Source organism: Cetorhinus maximus, chromosome 33 (genome assembly GCF_964194155.1).
Source record: "Cetorhinus maximus chromosome 33, sCetMax3.hap1.1, whole genome shotgun sequence".
NCBI lineage: Eukaryota > Metazoa > Chordata > Chondrichthyes > Lamniformes > Cetorhinidae > Cetorhinus > Cetorhinus maximus.
Genome location: NC_135911.1, coordinates 13,243,617 through 13,261,748, shown reverse-complemented (window position 1 = coordinate 13,261,748; position 18,132 = coordinate 13,243,617). Strand labels below are relative to the sequence as shown.

The following is an 18,132-nucleotide window of genomic DNA, read 5'->3' as shown; positions in this document are numbered from 1 at the left end:
AGATTTGGAGGAGAGCAGAGGTCTTGGAGGGTTGTAGGGGCTGGAGGAGGTTACAGAGTTAGGCTGGGTTGTAGCAGCTAGAGCAGAATTTTAAAAATCAGGTGATATCGAGCGTTGGTCAGTGAGCGATGGGTAGTGATGGGTTGTGTAGAGAAGCAGGGATAAAAACCGGGGGATGAAGTCCATCCCGATTCGAGGTCTCCAATAGCAATGGCCTGAAATTTGTGACCTTTGCTGCCTTTATTCAAAATTGCCCATGAAGACAACACAGCAGCTCCTAGAATAGACAGGCTGTTCAGCGTCACATTTCCTGTCCATTCTCACCATGCTCGAAACTTCGATAAGGGAACAAGATGACTGAAATAGAGAAGGAAGGCATAGCTGTCCGTTTGTAAAGCTATCAAATATTGCGAGTTATCATGAGTGTCTCTGATCTGCTGCAGAGTTTAAATTTCACAGAATCTGATCACTTTTCAGCTCAGAGAGAGACCATTGACTCACTGCCTGAAAGGGCGGTGGAAGCAGATTCAACAGGAACTTTCAGAAGGGGAACTGGATAAATACTTGAAGGGAAATTTGCAGGGCTGTGCGAAAGGTGCTGGAGGGGAATTGGGAAAGAGCCAGCACATGCACGATGGGTCAAATGAGCTCCTCTTGTGTTGTATCATTCGACAATCAGACAATTTAAGAACCTTATCAGCAAATCCCCAGATTCTTTGTGAACTCATGGATGTTTCAGGAGGACAGGGAACAAGAGGTTTCTGGTATCAGCATTGCGTGTGGGATCCGGTTCAGTTTGAACAAATAAACAACACCATTTTTGAAAAGACATGAACCCAACACCGCGGCACCTCCGACACATGCAGAGCACTGGCTAGAGGCGCTTTGTTATTGTGTTTCACAGTGTCTGCTGGAGTAGGGTCAGTGCTGAGCTTGGGGACAAGTCAGTCTACAATGCTGCATCGGAATCAACAATACAACAATATGGGGTTTGGATCAGAAATAATCCCTTAGACAATGAGGTTCCAAAGAGATTCCTTAGACAATGAGGATTCAAAGGAATTCCTTAATCCATTGATTGTCTAATTGGTGTCCATGATTTTCCAAGGGGTCCTCGGCAGAATCAAATTATCGAGCAAGAGTGTGTAAAATACCGGAGAGAACGGGATAGGCGGGATAAATGGAAAACTGTTCACTTTGTTTACACTAACGGCAGTTAGTCTCAGTAATGGAGACCATGAAACTATCATCGATTCTCATACACACCCAACTGGTTTAGTAATGGCCTTTAGGGAAGGAAATCCACCGCCCATACCCGGTCTGGCCTACATGTGACTCCAGACTCATAGCAACGTGGATCACTCTTCACCAGCCCTCTGAAATGTCCGAGCAAGCCAACCCGTTCGAGGGACATTAGGGATGGGCAGCACATGCTGGCCTTGCCAGCGGCGCCCACATCCCATGAACGAATACATTTTTAAAAAAACTTATGACTTGGAAGGTGCAAGTCCCGGTTGTTATGACCCTTGACCAGACCCTCTCAGCACTGACCCTACTCCAGCAGACACAGTGAAACACACTAACAAAGCTCCTCTAGCCTGAGCTCTGCATGTGTCGGAGGTGCCGCTGTGTTGGGTTCATGACTTTCAAAGATGGTTTTGTTTATTTGTTCAAACTGAACAGGGCCCCTTTTTTTTTTGGTAATTTTCAGTCAGGAACCAATAATATTTTGTTTCAAGTAGACGAGGTGTGAGATTTAAGACACTAGCGAAGCGAATAAAGCTACAAGATTCCATGGCTTTGGAACAAACAAAAATAAACTTTACTGCAGCAGGTCAGAAAGATAACATAATTCACAATATCCACCGTTTACTCCCACATTCTGTGAAGAGAATAACTAGAGGTCGAGTGATTGGTGATTCTTTAAACATTGGAGAGAGAATGAACACCAATCAGATTGAATCAGATTAGCCAATCAGCTGTGTTGAAGAGCAGACAGGAATATTAGGCTAATTAGTGATTCATGACGGTGATAATGGGGGGAGTTCTGAGGGCTCCTAATCCATTGTCCTGTCTTGTTAATCAGCACTGAATGGATCTCAGTTGGTGTGTCTTGTAGACACTGTGCTGGGTGGAAGACTGGCTTCACTAAACAGGGTCCTGAGGACCATGAGCCAATGTAGAATGAACTTGTCCACTCCTGTGTCCAGGATTCTCTTCCATCCGTTGTGAAACCTTGTGGAGTTCCTTGCGTGTCCTGTAGATGGTCCACACTGCAGCCACTGTGTCCCAGTGACGGAGGGGGTGGATATCGAGTCCAGTGGATCTACAAACCATCCAGAGTTAAATATTGATATTTCTCTCCCCAGTTGGACTGTCACAAGAGTGGAAAGGCGACACTCCACGAGAGGTGACTGCGCAGGAAGGTTCGTGTGTACAGATTCCATGCCATTACAGTTATGCATCACATTTGGAAAACCAACCACGAGACGGAGTCTGGTTTAATAACGAGAATCAGATTCCGGGATCTCCCATTGCCTTTCACTCCAAGGATCACAATCACGAGTTACCACGGTTCCGCCATCGGACCCGGCTGTCTGGAGACCTGAAAGATGGCGACTGTTCCCTGATTATAAACAACATCAGACGGGAAGATGCAGGACCTTATTTTTTCAGAATAGAATTTGACGGCAGGAATAGATACAACTATTATCCTGCAACCCAGCTTCACGTTTCTGGTAAGTGCTGTCTTATAATTACTCAACAATTCACATTTAACACTCAATTGTAAATAACACAAACTGTGACGTTTACATATTAACACAAAACACAGCTTATTATAACACACTATCTGATTCTCAATAACCTGGTGATAGCCTCCTGTTCAGTCCTAAAGCAACCTCTAATACTCACATTAATATCAATGATTAAATGTATTGACTGTGTCCATCAATGTTAACAGATTATCCACTCCCATTCCATCTCCCTAACACTTTTCTGATCATTGTAACCTCTCAGTTCTGATATCATCCTTGTAAAAGTGCTTCCTATTGTGGGACTGTGATTTATGTTTGAACTGATGCTTCAGGTTATATTTCTCTAAAAGTATCCATTCTCTGTGTGTTAGATTTCACAGATAAACCCACGATATTCCCTGCTGAAATTATTGCAGGAAAGAGTGTGGATGTAAGATGCACCTTCAACACAACGTGCAATGGAACAGCAGCACCTGTCTTAACCTGGGACACTCCCACTGACCTACCTGGATCAGTCTCAAACACTGTAACTCAACATGGCGTCACTCTGACCTATACTTCTGTTCTGACCCTAATCCCATCACTTAAACACCACGGACAAACTCTCAACTGCAGAGTGAGATATCCATCTGTTTCATCGGAGTGGACCCTCGTACTAACTGTGCAATGTAAGTACAGACATCCTTCATTCACATTAGCTTGAAATACCTACATCGTACACAACAAGATCCCACAACTGCATTGTGCTTAATAACAAGTCAGTAGTCTTTAACTGATACAAATTCAACTCTGACATTGCAGCACTCCCTGAATACTGATTCTCCGACCGTGCAGCACTCTCTCAGTCCTGAACCTCCAAAAGTAAAGCACTCCCTCTGTACAGAATCTCTGACAGTGCAGCACTCTCTCAATACTGATTCTCTGACACTGCAGCACTCCCTCAATACTGATTTTCCGACAGTGCAGCACTATCTCAGTCCTGAACCTCCGAAAGTGCAGCACTCCCTCGATACTGAGCATCTGAACGTGCAGCAGTCCCGCAGTACTGACCCTCCAACAGTGCAGCACTCCCTCAGTCCTGAACCTCTGAAACAGCAGTACCCCCTCAGCACTGTCCCTCTGACAGTGCAGCACTCCCTCGATACTGACCCTCCGACAGTGCAGCACTCCCTCAGTACTGACCTTACGACAGTGCAGCACAACCTCAGTACTGTCCCTCTGATAGTGCAGCACTCCCTCAGTACTGACCTTCCGACAGTGCAGCACTACCTCAGTACTGACCCTCTGACAGTGCAGCACTCCCTCAGTACTGACCCTCCAAAAGTTCAGCATTCCCTCAGTACTGACCCTCCGACAGTGCAGTACTCCCTCAGTACTGACCCTCCAAAAGTTCAGTATTCCCTTAGTACAGGACTGAAGTGTCTGCCTGGATAACATGCTTTGTGGTGATGGAACCTACATTGATATCACACCTTTCACGTTCTCAGTTTGTCTCAAATTGCTTCACAGTCAGTGGACGTTAACTGATCTTTATTTGTTTATAGATGCACCACAGAATCTCTCAATTACTTCTCTTGATATGATTAACGCTTCATCGACCAATATAATTGAAGGGAATTCTGCAGTGATAATCTGCTCTGTCGAGAGCTTCCCAGCTTCTAACCTGACGTGGCGACATCTTAATGTCCCAATGAACAGAACAAGTTCCAACAATGAGCTGTGGTTGGTGATTCCTCACATTACACCCATGGACACTGGAGACTATCAGTGTGTGGCGGAGAATGAACATGGAGCAGTGGAGGGGTTCATAACCATCACTGTGGAACGTGAGTGTACACAGAATTCAACATCTCTCAGAAGCACACACACAAATACATTCACACACAAGTACGCGCACACACGCATACCCGTGCCACAAACAAGCATTGATGTAAAACCCCACATGTGCACACGTGTGCACACTGGCATGCTCACACACAGAAGCATACATACACAGATTCACACTGGTACTTGCTCGCTCACACACAGACATGTGTGATAAAAGTGATAATAGTTCTTCTGTCATGTCTTCCTTCTTCCTTAACCGAGGTTTTCCACCCACGGTGGTTGACAGGGCCCTCAACCGTGTCCGGCAAATCTCACGTGCATCCGCCCTCACACATTCCTCTGCCTCCCAGAAACATGATAGGGTCCCCCTTGTCCTCACTTTTCACCCACCAGCCTCCGCATTCAAAAGATCATCCTCTGCCGTTTCCGCCAACTCCAGCATGATGCCACCACCATACACATCTTCCCTTCACCCCGCCTGTCGGCATCCCATAGGGACCATTCCTTCCAGGACACCCTGGTCCACTCCTCCATCACCCCCAACACCTCAACCTCCTCCTATGGCATCTTCCCATGTAATTGTAGAAGGTGCAGCCTTCCATTTACTTCCCTCCTCCTCACTGTCCAAGGGCCCAATCGCTCCTTTGAAGTGATGCAACATTTCACTTGCACTTCCCTTAATTCAGTCTACAGCATTCGCTGCTCCCAATGCAGTTTCCTCTACATTGGAGAGACCAAACACAGACTGGGTGATCGCTTTGCGGAATACCTTCGGTCTGTCCACAAACATGACCCAGACCTCCCTGTCGCTTGCCATTTTAACACTCCACCCTGCTCTCATGCCCACATGTCCCTCCTTGGCCCCCTGCACTGTTCCAGTGAAACTCAACGCAAACTGAAGGAACAGCACCTCATCTTACGACTAGGCACTTTACAGCCTTCCAGACTGAATATTGAGTTCAACAGCTTCAGATCATGAACTCTCTCCTCCATCCCCCCTTCCTTTCCGATTCATTTTTTTCTAATAAATTATAGATTTTTTTAATATATTTTTATTTTCCCAACCATTTCTATTATTATTTTTAAATTTGATTACATCTATTGTTTCAAATTGTAGCCTTTTTCAATCCCTTCCCCCTACCCGACCCCCACCAGAGCTATCTGTCATGTGCTCATCCTGCTTTCTAAACTTCGTATCACAATTAACACATCTCTTAGCTCATATCAGCAATGTCAACACCTCTTTGTACTTTTGTCTATGATATCTTTTGGAAATCTCCACATTTCACTGGTCCTCTATCCAGTTCTAGCTGTTCCATCCCCACCCCCACCCCCCCCACCCCCCCTTAAACCGGCTTATATTTTACCTCCTTTCTATTTTTCCTTAGTTCTGTTGAAGAGTCATAGGGACTCGAAACGTTAACTGTGCTCCTCTCCGCAGATGTTGCCAGACCTGCTGAGTTTTTCCAGCTATTTTTGTTTTTGTCACAGACAAGTGTGAGTTGTCTGTTCTTCCTGTGCTGCACTGGAGTGTTGCTCCAGATTCTGTTCTGAAACAATGACGACATCATCTGAACAAGACCGTGTATTGGACGAGCAGCCCCCTGCACAGAGAATTGTAGGTTTATCACTCAATACCCCATTATTCTAAAGCCATTCCTCGACTGTCAAATCCCAGTGAACATCCTGATGATGTGAAAAGCATTTTCTTTTCTTCTAGCCCGACAGTGTCTCCTCTGGTGGAAAGCAGTAATTACAGCGTGACAGTTTACATATCCACATGCAGCAAGGGCTGAACAACACTCAGCTTGGGCTGAGAAATGACAAGTAACGTTCACGGCACACAAGTACCAGGCAGTGATCATCTCCAACAAGAGAGAATCTAACCATCTCCCGTTGATATTCAATGACTTTACCATCGCTGAATTCCCCACGACCAATATCCTGGGGGATGTTGACCAAACAACTAACTGGACTGGCCATAAATACTGTGGCTACAGGAGCAGGTCAGCGGCTGAAAATTCTTTGGGGGTGAATAACTCACCACCACCTTCTCAAGGGCAATTAGGGATGGCTAAAAAATGCTAGCCTAACCAGCGACATCCACATCCCATGAATGTACAAATAGAAAAACACATTCAGTGACCATTATAAATGTTGACATAGTAACTTATAATGGGGAAGGTGCTTTGAAATGCACATAGACACCAAAAAGAGTGAAATGAAGCATTGAGTCTTGCTCACAATGAAATCTTTATTTGTTTTCAGGTGCACCACAGAATCTTTCAATTACATCTCTTGATATGATTAACACTTCATCGATCAATGTAATTGAGGGGAATTCTGCAGTGATAATCTGCTCTGTCGAGAGCTTCCCAGCTTCTAACCTGACGTGGCGACACTTTAATGTCCCAATGAAAAGAACAAGTTCCAACAATGAGCTGTGGTTGGTGATTCCTCACGTTACATCCAGGGACACTGGAGATTATCAGTGTGTGGCAGAAAATGAACATGGAGCAGTGGAGGGGTTCATAACCATCACTGTGGAATGTGAGTGTACATAGGCTTCAACAACACTCACACACATGCACAGACACAAACACGCTCATGTGTAGACACATACACACACACTGAGACACATAGTCATAGACGTGCAAATACATACACAGAAACAATCACACTCAACTCACACACATTCGCATGCGCACACACAGTCATGAACAGACATTCGCACACAGACTGACGCACAGAGACTCACACACACAGATACGCACGCAAACACACACCTCACACACTCACTTGGGCACAAACATAGACACAGGCACACACAGACACACACACACACACACACACACACACGTGAGGTCCCTCTCCACTCTCAGGGCTGCACTGCAGTCTTGATATCAGCTCCGATTCTGTGTTGAAGGAACGTAAACTCCAGTTCAACAAGACCCTGAATTGGATGAGCAACCTCCTGAATAGAGAATTGCAGATTTACCCCTCAGTGCTCCAACGATCAAATACAATTCATTGCCTTTCAAGCCCCAGGGGACATCCTGAGGATGTGAAAGGAAGTCTCATTCATTCTAGATGGACATCACCTCTACTGGTGGGAGATTGTAACTGCAGTGTGACAGTTTACATAGGCTGAGCCCGTTATAAATTTGATAAAGTAAATTGTCCTGAGGAAAGGTACCTGGAAATGCATACAGACATCAGATACTGATAGATGATGCATGGAGTCTTGCTGTACACTGTCTTGCTCAGGTTAAAATCTTTATTTCTTTTTAGATGCTCCACAAAATCTCTCAATTACTTCTCTTGATATGATTAACTCGTCATCGATCAATAAAATTGAGGGGAATTCTGCAGTGATAATCTGCTCTGTCGAGAGCTTCCCAGCTTCTAACCTGACGTGGCGACATCTTAATGTCCCAATGAACAGAACAAGTTCCAACAATGAGCTGTGGTTGGTGATTCCACACATTACACCCAGGGACACTGGAGACTATCAGTGTGTGGCAGAGAATGAACATGGAGCAGTGGTTGGGTTCATAACCATCCATGTGGAACGTGAGTTAACACCAACAGCAACAAACCTCTCACATACACACGTACAGACATACACAAACTCTCTCACACACACACACACACACATACATGCACACAGACACATGCATACAACAGGTATTCATGTACAATCCCACATGTGCACAGGTGTGCACACCTGTACGCTCACACACAGAAACATACATACAGAATCACACGTGTGCTTGCTGACACACACATAGACATGTGTGAGTTGTCTGTTCTCCCTGTGCGGTACTGGAGTATTGCTCCAGATTCTGTTCTGTAACAATGACGACGTCAGCTGAACAAGACCCTGTATTGGACGAGCAGCCCCCTGCACAGAGAATTGTAGGTTTATCACTGAATAACCCATTATTCTAAAGCAATTCCTCGACTGTCAAATCCCCGTGAACATCCTGATGATGTAAAAGGCATTTTATTTTCTTCTAGCCGGACAGTGTCTCCTCTGGAGGAAGGCTGTAATTACAGCGTGACAGTTTACATATCCACATGCAGCAAGAGCTGAGCAACATTCAGCTTGACCAGGGAAATGACAAGTAACGTTCACTCCACACAAGTACCAGGCAGTGATCATCTCCAACAAGAGAGAATATAACCATCTCCCCTTGATATTCAATGACTTTACCATCGCTGAATCCCCCACGAGCAACACCCTGGGAGGATGTTGACAAAACAACTAACTGGACCGGCCATAAATACTGTAGTGACAGGTGCACGTCAGAGGCTGGGAAGTCTGTGGGTGTGAATAACTCACCACTGCCTTCTATAATTCCATAAGACCATAAGACATAGGAGGAGAAATTTGGCCATTCGGCCCATCGAATCTGCTCCGTCATTCAATCATGGTTGATAAGTTTCTCAACCCCATTCTCCAGCCATCTCCCGGTAACCTTTGATCCCCTTACCAATCAAGAACCTATCAATCTCGGTCATAAATACACTTCACAAAGGCAATTAGGTATGGGTAATAAATGCTGGCCCACACAGCGACACCCACTTCCCATGAATGTAGAAATAGAAAAACACATTCAGTGACCATTATAAATGTTGACATGGGAACTTATAATTGGGAAGATGTTTTGAAATTCATAAGGACACCAAGTAGAGAGAGAAGAAGAATTGTGTCTTGCTCACAATGAAATATTTGTTTGTTTTTAGATGCACCACAGAATCTCTCAATTAATTCACTTGATATGATTAACGCTTCATTGATCAATATAATTGAGGGGAATTCTACAGTGATAATCTGCTCTGTCGAGAGCTTCCCAGCTTCTAACCTGACGTGGCGACATCTTAATGTCCCAATGAACAGAACAAGTTCCAACAATGAGCTGTGGCTGGTGATTCCTCACGTTACACCCATGGACACTGGAGACTATCAGTGTGTGGCAGAGAATGAACATGGAGCAGTGGAGAGCTTCATAACCATCAATGTGGAACGTAAGTATACACAGGCCTCAACATCACTCTGACACACACACACAAAAATGCATGCACACACGCGAAATGTGTAAACACGTACCCGCACATTTAAGCACACAATCACACACGTGCAAATACATACACGGAAACAGATACTTACTTAACTCACACGCACTCACATGCGCACACACACAAACTGATGCACAGACGTTCAGACACAGAAACACAGACTGGCATACACACACGCACACTCAGACACGCTGGCCAAGACACACAAACATACTCACAATGCACAGAGAAACAAAGGCACCCAGAAAGAAACACGCACACGAGTGTGTTCCTCTCCTGAGAGAAAGTACCTGGAAATGCATGCGAACATCAGATACAGAGAGAGATGATGCATGGAGTCTTACTGTAAACTGTGCTTGCTCACTTTAAAATCTTTGTCTCTTTTTAGATGCACCACAGAATCTCTCAATTACTTCTCTTGATATGATTAACGCTTCATCGATCAATATAATTGGCGGGAATTCTGCAGTGATAATCTGCTCTGTCGAGAGCTTCCCAGCTTCTAACCTGACGTGGAGACATCTTAATGTCCCAATGAACAGAACAAGTTCCAACAATGAGCTGTGGTTGGTGATTCCTCAAGTTAAATCTAGGGACACTGGAGACTATCAGTGTGTGGCAGAGAATGAACATGGAGCAGTGGAGGGGTTCATAACCATCACTGTGGAACGTGAGTTAATGCAAACTTGCAACAACACTCATACCCTGGCACACACAAACACATACACACACACAAACACACACACACACACGCTCATGTGTAGACACTTACACGCACATTTACACACACAGTCATAAACATGTAAAAACATATACAGGAACACACACACTCAACTCAAACACATTCACACGTGCGCACACACACTCATGAACAGACGTTCGCACACAGACTGACGCATACAGACACACACACACACAGGTACGCCAAAAACACACACAAACACACTCAATTGGGAACAAACATAGACACAGGCACACACAGATACACACTCACACACACAAACAGACACACACATGAGTTCCCTGCCCTCTCTCAGAGCTGCACTGGAGTCAAGAATCAGTTTCGATTCTGTGTTGAAGGAAGGTAAACTCCAGATTAACAAGACCCTGAATTGGATGAGCAACCTACTGAACAGAGAATTGTAGATTTCCCCCTCAGTGCTCCATCGATCAAATACAATTCATTGCCTGTAAAGCCCATGGGGACACCCTGAGGATGTGAAAGCAAGTTTCTTTCAATCTAGATGGACAGCACCTCAACTGGTGGGAGAATGCAACTGCAGTGTGACAGTTTACATAGGCAATGCCCGTTATAAATTTGACAGAGGAAATTATCCTGAGGAAGGGTACCTGGAAATGCATACAGACAATAGATACAGGGAGATGATGCACAGAATCTTGCTGTACACTGTCTTGCTCAGGTTAAAATCTTTATTTCTTTTTAGATGCATCACGGAATCTCTCAATTAATTCTCTTGATATGATTAACGCTTCATCGATCAATATAATTGAGGGGAATTCTGCAGTGATAATCTGCTCTGTAGAGAGCTTCCCAGCTTCCAACCTGACGTGGCGACATCTTAATGTGCCAATGAACAGAACATGTTCCAACAATGAGCTGTGGTTGGTGATTCCTCACGTTACATCCAGGGACACTGGAGACTATCAGTGTGTGGCAGAGAATGAACATGGAGCAGTGGAGGGGGTCATAACCATCATTGTGGAACGTAAGTATACACAGGCTTCAACATCACTCTGAAACACACACACAAATACGCATGCACACATGCGCAATGTTTAGACATGTACCCGCACACTTACGCAGACAATCATACATGTGCAAATACATACACGGAAACACAGAAGCACTTAACCCACACACACTCACATGTGCACACACACAAACTGATGCACATACGGTCACACACAGACACAAATACTGGCGTGAACACGTGCACACGCACATACACACAAACACACATGCACAATCAGACATGCGTGTAAAGACACAGAAACACACTCACAATGCACAAAGATACAAAGGCACACACAAAGAAACACGCACACACATGTGAGTTCCTCTCCTGAGGGAAGGTACCTGGAAATGCATTCCAACATCAGATACAGTGAGATGGTGCATGGAGTCTTGCTGTGCACTTTGCTTGCTCACATTAAAATCTTTATCTCTTTTTAGATGCACCACGTAATCTCACAATTACTTCCCTTGATATGATTAACGCTTCATCGATCAATATAATTGAGGGGAATTCTGCAGTGATAATCTGCTCTGTTGAGAGCTTCCCAGCTTCTAACCTGACATGGCGACGTCTTAATGTCCCAATGAACAGAACAAGTTCCAACAATGAGCTGTGGTTGGTGATTCCACACGTTACATTCAGGGACACTGGAGACTATAAGTGTGTGGCAGAGAATGAACATGGAGCAGTGGAGGGGTTCATAACCATCACTATCGAAGGTGTGTGTACACAGCCATCAACAACACTCACACTCACACATACTCACACACACACATGCACACACACACATGCACGCAAACATGCATTCATATTTAATCCCATGAGTGTACAGGTGTGCACGCCTGCATGCTCACACAAAGAAGCATACATACAGAATCACACGCATGCTTGCTCACACACACACACAGACATGTGTGAGTTGTCTGTTCTCCCTGTGCTGCACTGGAGTTTTGCTCCAGATTCTGTTCTGAAACAATGACGACATCAGCTGAACAAGACCGTGTATTGGACGAGCTGCGCCCTGCACAGCGAATTGTAGGTTTATCACTTAATACCCCATTATTCTAAAGCAATTCCTCGACTGTCAAATCCCCGTGAACATCCTGATGATGTGAAAGACATTTTATTTTCTTCTAGCCTGACATTGTCTCCTGTGGCGGAAGGCTGTAATAACAGCGTGACAGTTTACATATCCACATGCAGCAAGAGCTGAACAACACTCTGCTTGGGCTGAGAAATGACAAGTAATGTTCACACCAGACAAATGCCATGCAGTGATCATCTCCAACAAGATAAAATCTAACCATCTCCGCTCATTTTCAATGAATTAACCTCGGTGAATCCCCCACGACTAATATCCTAGGGTTGTTGACCAAACAACTAACTGGACCGGCAATAAATACGGTGGCTTCAGGAGCAGGTCAGAGGCTGGGATATCTGTGGGAGTGAATAACTCACCACCACCTTCTCAAGGGCAATTATGGTTGTGTAAAAAGTGCTGGCCTAACTTGCGACATTCACTTCCCATGAATGCACAAATAGAAAAGCACATTCAGTGACCAATATAAATGTTGACATAGGAACTTATAATGGGGAAGGTGCTTTGAAATGCACATAGACACCAAATAGAGATAAACGAAGCATTGAGTCTTGCTCACAATGTAATCTTTATCTGTTTTCAGATGCACCACGGAATCTCTCAATTACATCTCTTGATATGATTAACGCTTCATCAATCAATATAATTGAGGGTAATTCTGCAGTGATATTCTGCTCTGTCGAGAGCTTCCCAGCTTCTAACCTGACGTGGAGACATCTTAATGTCCCAATGAACAGAACAAGTTCCAACAATGAGCTGTGGTTGGTGATTCCTCAACTGAAACCCAGGGATACTGGAGACTATCAGTGTGTGGCAGAAAATGAACATGGAGCAGTGGAGGGGTTCATAACCATCACTGTGGAACGTGAGTTAATGCAAACTGCAACAACACTCACACCCTGGCGCACACACACACACACACTCACACACAGACACACACACAAACGCTCATGTGTAGAAACATACACACACATTTACACACACAGTCATACACGTGTAAATACATATACAGGAACACACACACTAAACTCACATACATATTCACACGCGCACACACACTCATGAACAGACGTTCGCACACAGACTGATGCATACAGACACACACACACACAGGTACGCCGAAAACACACACAAACACACTCACTTGGGAACAAACATAGACACAGACACACACACTCACACACACAAACACACATACACATGGGTTCCCTGTCCTCTCTCACGGCTGCACTGGAGTCACGAATCAGTTTTGTCTCTGTGTTGAAGGAAGGTAAACTCCAGATCAACAAGACCCTGAATTGGATGAGCAACCTCCTGAACAGAGAATTGTAGATTTACCCCTCAGTGCTCCATCGATCAAATACAATTCATTGCCGGTCATGCCCTTGGGGACATCCTGAGGATGTGAAAGGAAGTTCCTTTCATTCTAGGTGGACAGCACCTCTACTGGTGGGAGAATGTAACTGCAGTTTGACTGTTTACATAGGCAGTGCACGTTATAAATTTGACAGTGTAAGTTATATAGAGGGAAGGTACCTGGAAATTCATACAGGCAGCAGAAACAGAGAGGTGGTGCATGGAGTCTTGCAGTAAACTGTGTTTGCTCACATTAAACACTTGATTTGTTTTTAGATGCACCACAGAATCTCTCATTTACTTCACTTGATATGATTAACGCTTCATCGATCAATATAATTGAGGGGAATACTACATTGATTATCTGCTCTGTCGAGAGCCTCCCAGCTTCTAACCTGACGTGGAGACATCTTAATGTCCCAATGAACAGAACGAGTTCCAACAATGAGCTGTGGTTGGTGATTCCTCACGTTACATCCAGGGACACTGGAGACTATCAGTGTGTGGCAGAGAATGAACATGGAGCATTGGAGGGGTTCATAACCATCACTGTGGAACGTAAGTATACACAGGCTTCAACATCACTCTGAAACACACACACAAATACACATGCACACACGCGCAATGTTTAGACACGTACCCGAACTCTTACGCAGACAATCATACATGTGCAAATACATACACGGAAACACAGAAACACTTCACCCACACGCACTCACATGTGCACACACACAAACTGATGCACATACGGTCACACACAGACACACATACTGGCATCAACACGTGCACACGCACATACACAAAAACACACATGCACAATCAGACACGCGTGTAAAGACACAGAAACAAACTCAAAATGCACAAAGATACAAAGGCACACACAAAGAAACACGCAAACACATGTGAGTTCCTCTCCTGAGGGAAGGTACCTGGAAATGCATTCCAACATCTGATACAGAGAGATGGTGCATGGAGTATTGCTGCGCACTTTGCTTGCTCACATTAAAATCTTTGTCTCTTTTTAGATGCACCACAGAATCTCTCAATTAATTCCCTTGATATGATTAACGCTTCATTAATCAATATAATTGAGGGGAATTCTGCAGTGATAATCTGCTCTGTTGAGAGCTTACCAGCTTCTAACCTGACGTGGCGACATCTCAATGTCCCAATGAACAGAACAAGTTCCAAAAATGAGCTGTGGTTGGTGATTCCACACGTGACATTCAGGGACACTGGAGACTATCAGTGTATGGCAGAGAATGAACATGGAGCAGTGGAGAGGCTCATAACCATCACTGTGGAACGTGAGTGTACACAGACATCAACAACACTCACACATACTCACACACACACATGCACACACACACATGCACGCAAACATGCGTTCATATTTAATCCCATGAGTGTACAGGTGTGCACGCCTGCATGCTCACACAAAGAAGCATACATACAGAATCACACGTGTGCTTACTCACACACACACAGACATGTGTGAGTTGTCTTTTCTCCCTGTGCTGCACTGGAGTGTTGCTCCAGATTCTGTTCTGAAACAATGACGGCATCAGCTGAACAAGACCCTGTATTGGACGAGCAGCCCCCTGCACACAAATTGTAGGTTTATCACTCAATACCCCATTATTCTAAAGCAATTCCTCGACTGCCAAATCCCCTTGAACATCCTGATGATGTGAATGACATTTTCTGTTCTTCTAGCCCGACAGTGTCTCCACTGGTGGAAGGCTGTAATTACAGCATGACAGTTTACATATCCACATGCAGCAAGAGCAGAACTACACTCAGCTTGGGCTGAGAAATGACAACTAACGTTCACACCACACAATTACCAGGCAGTGATCGTCTCCAACAAGAGAAAATCTAACCATCTCCCCTCATTTTCAATGACTTGACCTCGGTGAATCCCCCACGACCAATATCCTCAGGGAAGTTGACCAAACAACTAACTGGACTGGCCATAAATACGGTGGCTTCAGGAACAGGTCAGAGGCTGGGAAGTCTGTGGGAGTGAATAACTCACCACCACCTTCTCAAGTGCAAGTAGGGTTTGGTAAAAAGTGCTGGCCTAACATGCGACACTCACTTCCCATGAATGTATAAATAGAAAAGCACATTCAGTGACCATTATAAATTTTGACATAGGAACATATAATGGGGAAGGTGCTTTGAAATGCACATAGACACCAAATAGAGAGAAATGAAGCAATGAGCCTTGCTCACAATGAAATCTTTATTTGTTTTCAGATGCACCACGGAATCTCTCAATTACTTCCCTTGATATGATACACGCTTCATCAGTCAATATAATTGAGGGGAATTCTGAAGTGATAATCTGCTCTGTCGAGAGCTTCCCAGCTTCTAACCTGACGTGGAGACATCTTAATGTCCCTGTGAACAGAACAAGTTCCAACAATGAGCTGTGGTTGGTGATTCCTCAAGTTAAATCCAGGGACACTGGAGACTATCAGTGTGTGGCAGAGAATGAACATGGAGCAGTGGAGGGGTTCATAACCATCACTGTGGAACGTGAGTTAATGCAAACTGCAACAACACTCATACCCTGGCAAACACACACACACACAAACACATACACACACACACGCTCATGTGATGACACTTACACGCACATTTACACACACAGTCATAAACATGTAAAAACATATACAGGAACACACACACTCAAATACATTCACACGCGCGCACACACACTCATGAACAGACGTTTGCACACAGACTGACGCATACAGACACACACACACACAGGTATGCCAAAAACACACACAAACACACTCAATTGGGAACAAACATAGACACAGGCACACACAGATACACACTCACACACACAAACAGACACACACATGAGTTCCCTGCCCTCTCTCAGAGCTGCACTGGAGTCAAGAATCAGTTTCGATTCTGTGTTGAAGGAAGGTAAACTCCAGATTAACAAGACCCTGAATTGGATGAGCAACCTACTGAACAGAGAATTGTAGATTTCCCCCTCAGTGCTCAATCGATCAAATACAATTCATTGCCTGTAAAGCCCATGGGGACACCCTGAGGATGTGAAAGCAAGTTTCTTTCAATCTAGATGGACAGCACCTCAACTGGTGGGAGAATGCAACTGCAGTGTGACAGTTTACATAGGCAATGCCCGTTATAACTTTGACAGAGGAAATTATCCTGAGGAAGGGTACCTGGAAATGCATACAGACATTAGATACAGGGAGATGATGCACAGAGTCTTGCTGTACACTGTCTTGCTTAGGTTAAAATCTTTATTTCTTTTTAGATGCATCACGGTATCTCTCAATTAATTCTCTTGATATGATTAACGCTTCATCGATCAATATAATTGAGGGGAATTCTGCAGTGATAATCTGCTCTGTAGAGAGCTTCCCAGCTTCCAACCTGACGTGGCGACATCTTAATGTGCCAATGAACAGAACATGTTCCAACAATGAGCTGTGGTTGGTGATTCCTCACGTTACATCCAGGGACACTGGAGACTATCAGTGTGTGGCAGAGAATGAACATGGAGCAGTGGAGGGGTTCATAACCATCACTGTGGAACGTAAGTGTACACAGGCTTCAACATCACTCTGAAACACACACACAAATACACATGCACACACGGGCAATGTTTAGGCACGTACCCGCACACTTACGCAATCATACATGTGCAAATACATATACGGAAACACAGAAACACTTCACCCACACGCACTCACATGTGCACACACACAAACTGATGCACGTACGGTCACACACAGACACAAATACTGGCGTGAACACGTGCACACGCACATACACACAAACACACATGCAGAATCAGACACCCGTGTAAAGACACAGAAACACACACAATGCACAAAGATACAAAGGCACACACAAAGAAACATGCACACACATGTGATTTCCTTTCCTGAGGGAAGGTACCTGGAAATGCATTCCAACATCAGATACAGAGAGATGGTGCATGGAGCCTTGCTGTGCACTTTGCTTTCTCACGTTAAAATCTATGTCTCTTTTTAGATGCACCACGGAATCTCTCAATTACTTCCCTTGATATGATTAACGCTTCATTGATCAATATAATTGAGGGGAATTCTGCAGTGATAATCTGCTCTGTTGAGTCCTTCCCCGCTTCTAACCTGACGTGGCGACATCTTAATGTCCCAATGAACAGAACAAGTTCCAAAAAAGAGCTGTGGTTGGTGATTCCACACGTTATATTCCG

At 44.6% G+C, this 18,132-nt stretch overlaps 1 protein-coding gene across 34 annotated transcripts in view; it reads left to right on the top strand.

The window, feature by feature from the left end:
• LOC144671591 (uncharacterized) overlaps window positions 1–18,132 on the top strand; it is a 320,132-nt gene that overhangs the window by 81,300 nt on the left and 220,700 nt on the right. For 3 of the 34 annotated variants that reach the window (XM_078533550.1, XM_078533552.1, XM_078533551.1), the window contains 2 exons: window positions 2,370–2,738; window positions 3,128–3,424. The exons of 29 other annotated variants lie outside the window; for them this stretch is intronic. In XM_078533550.1, the coding sequence (XP_078389676.1) occupies window positions 2,370–2,738; window positions 3,128–3,424 (666 nt within the window). Of the gene's footprint in view, window positions 1–2,369; window positions 2,739–3,127; window positions 3,425–16,230; window positions 16,422–17,184; window positions 17,467–18,132 lie in introns of those variants that run through there. 2 more of the 34 variants (XM_078533562.1, XM_078533568.1) reach the window with 2 other exon arrangements.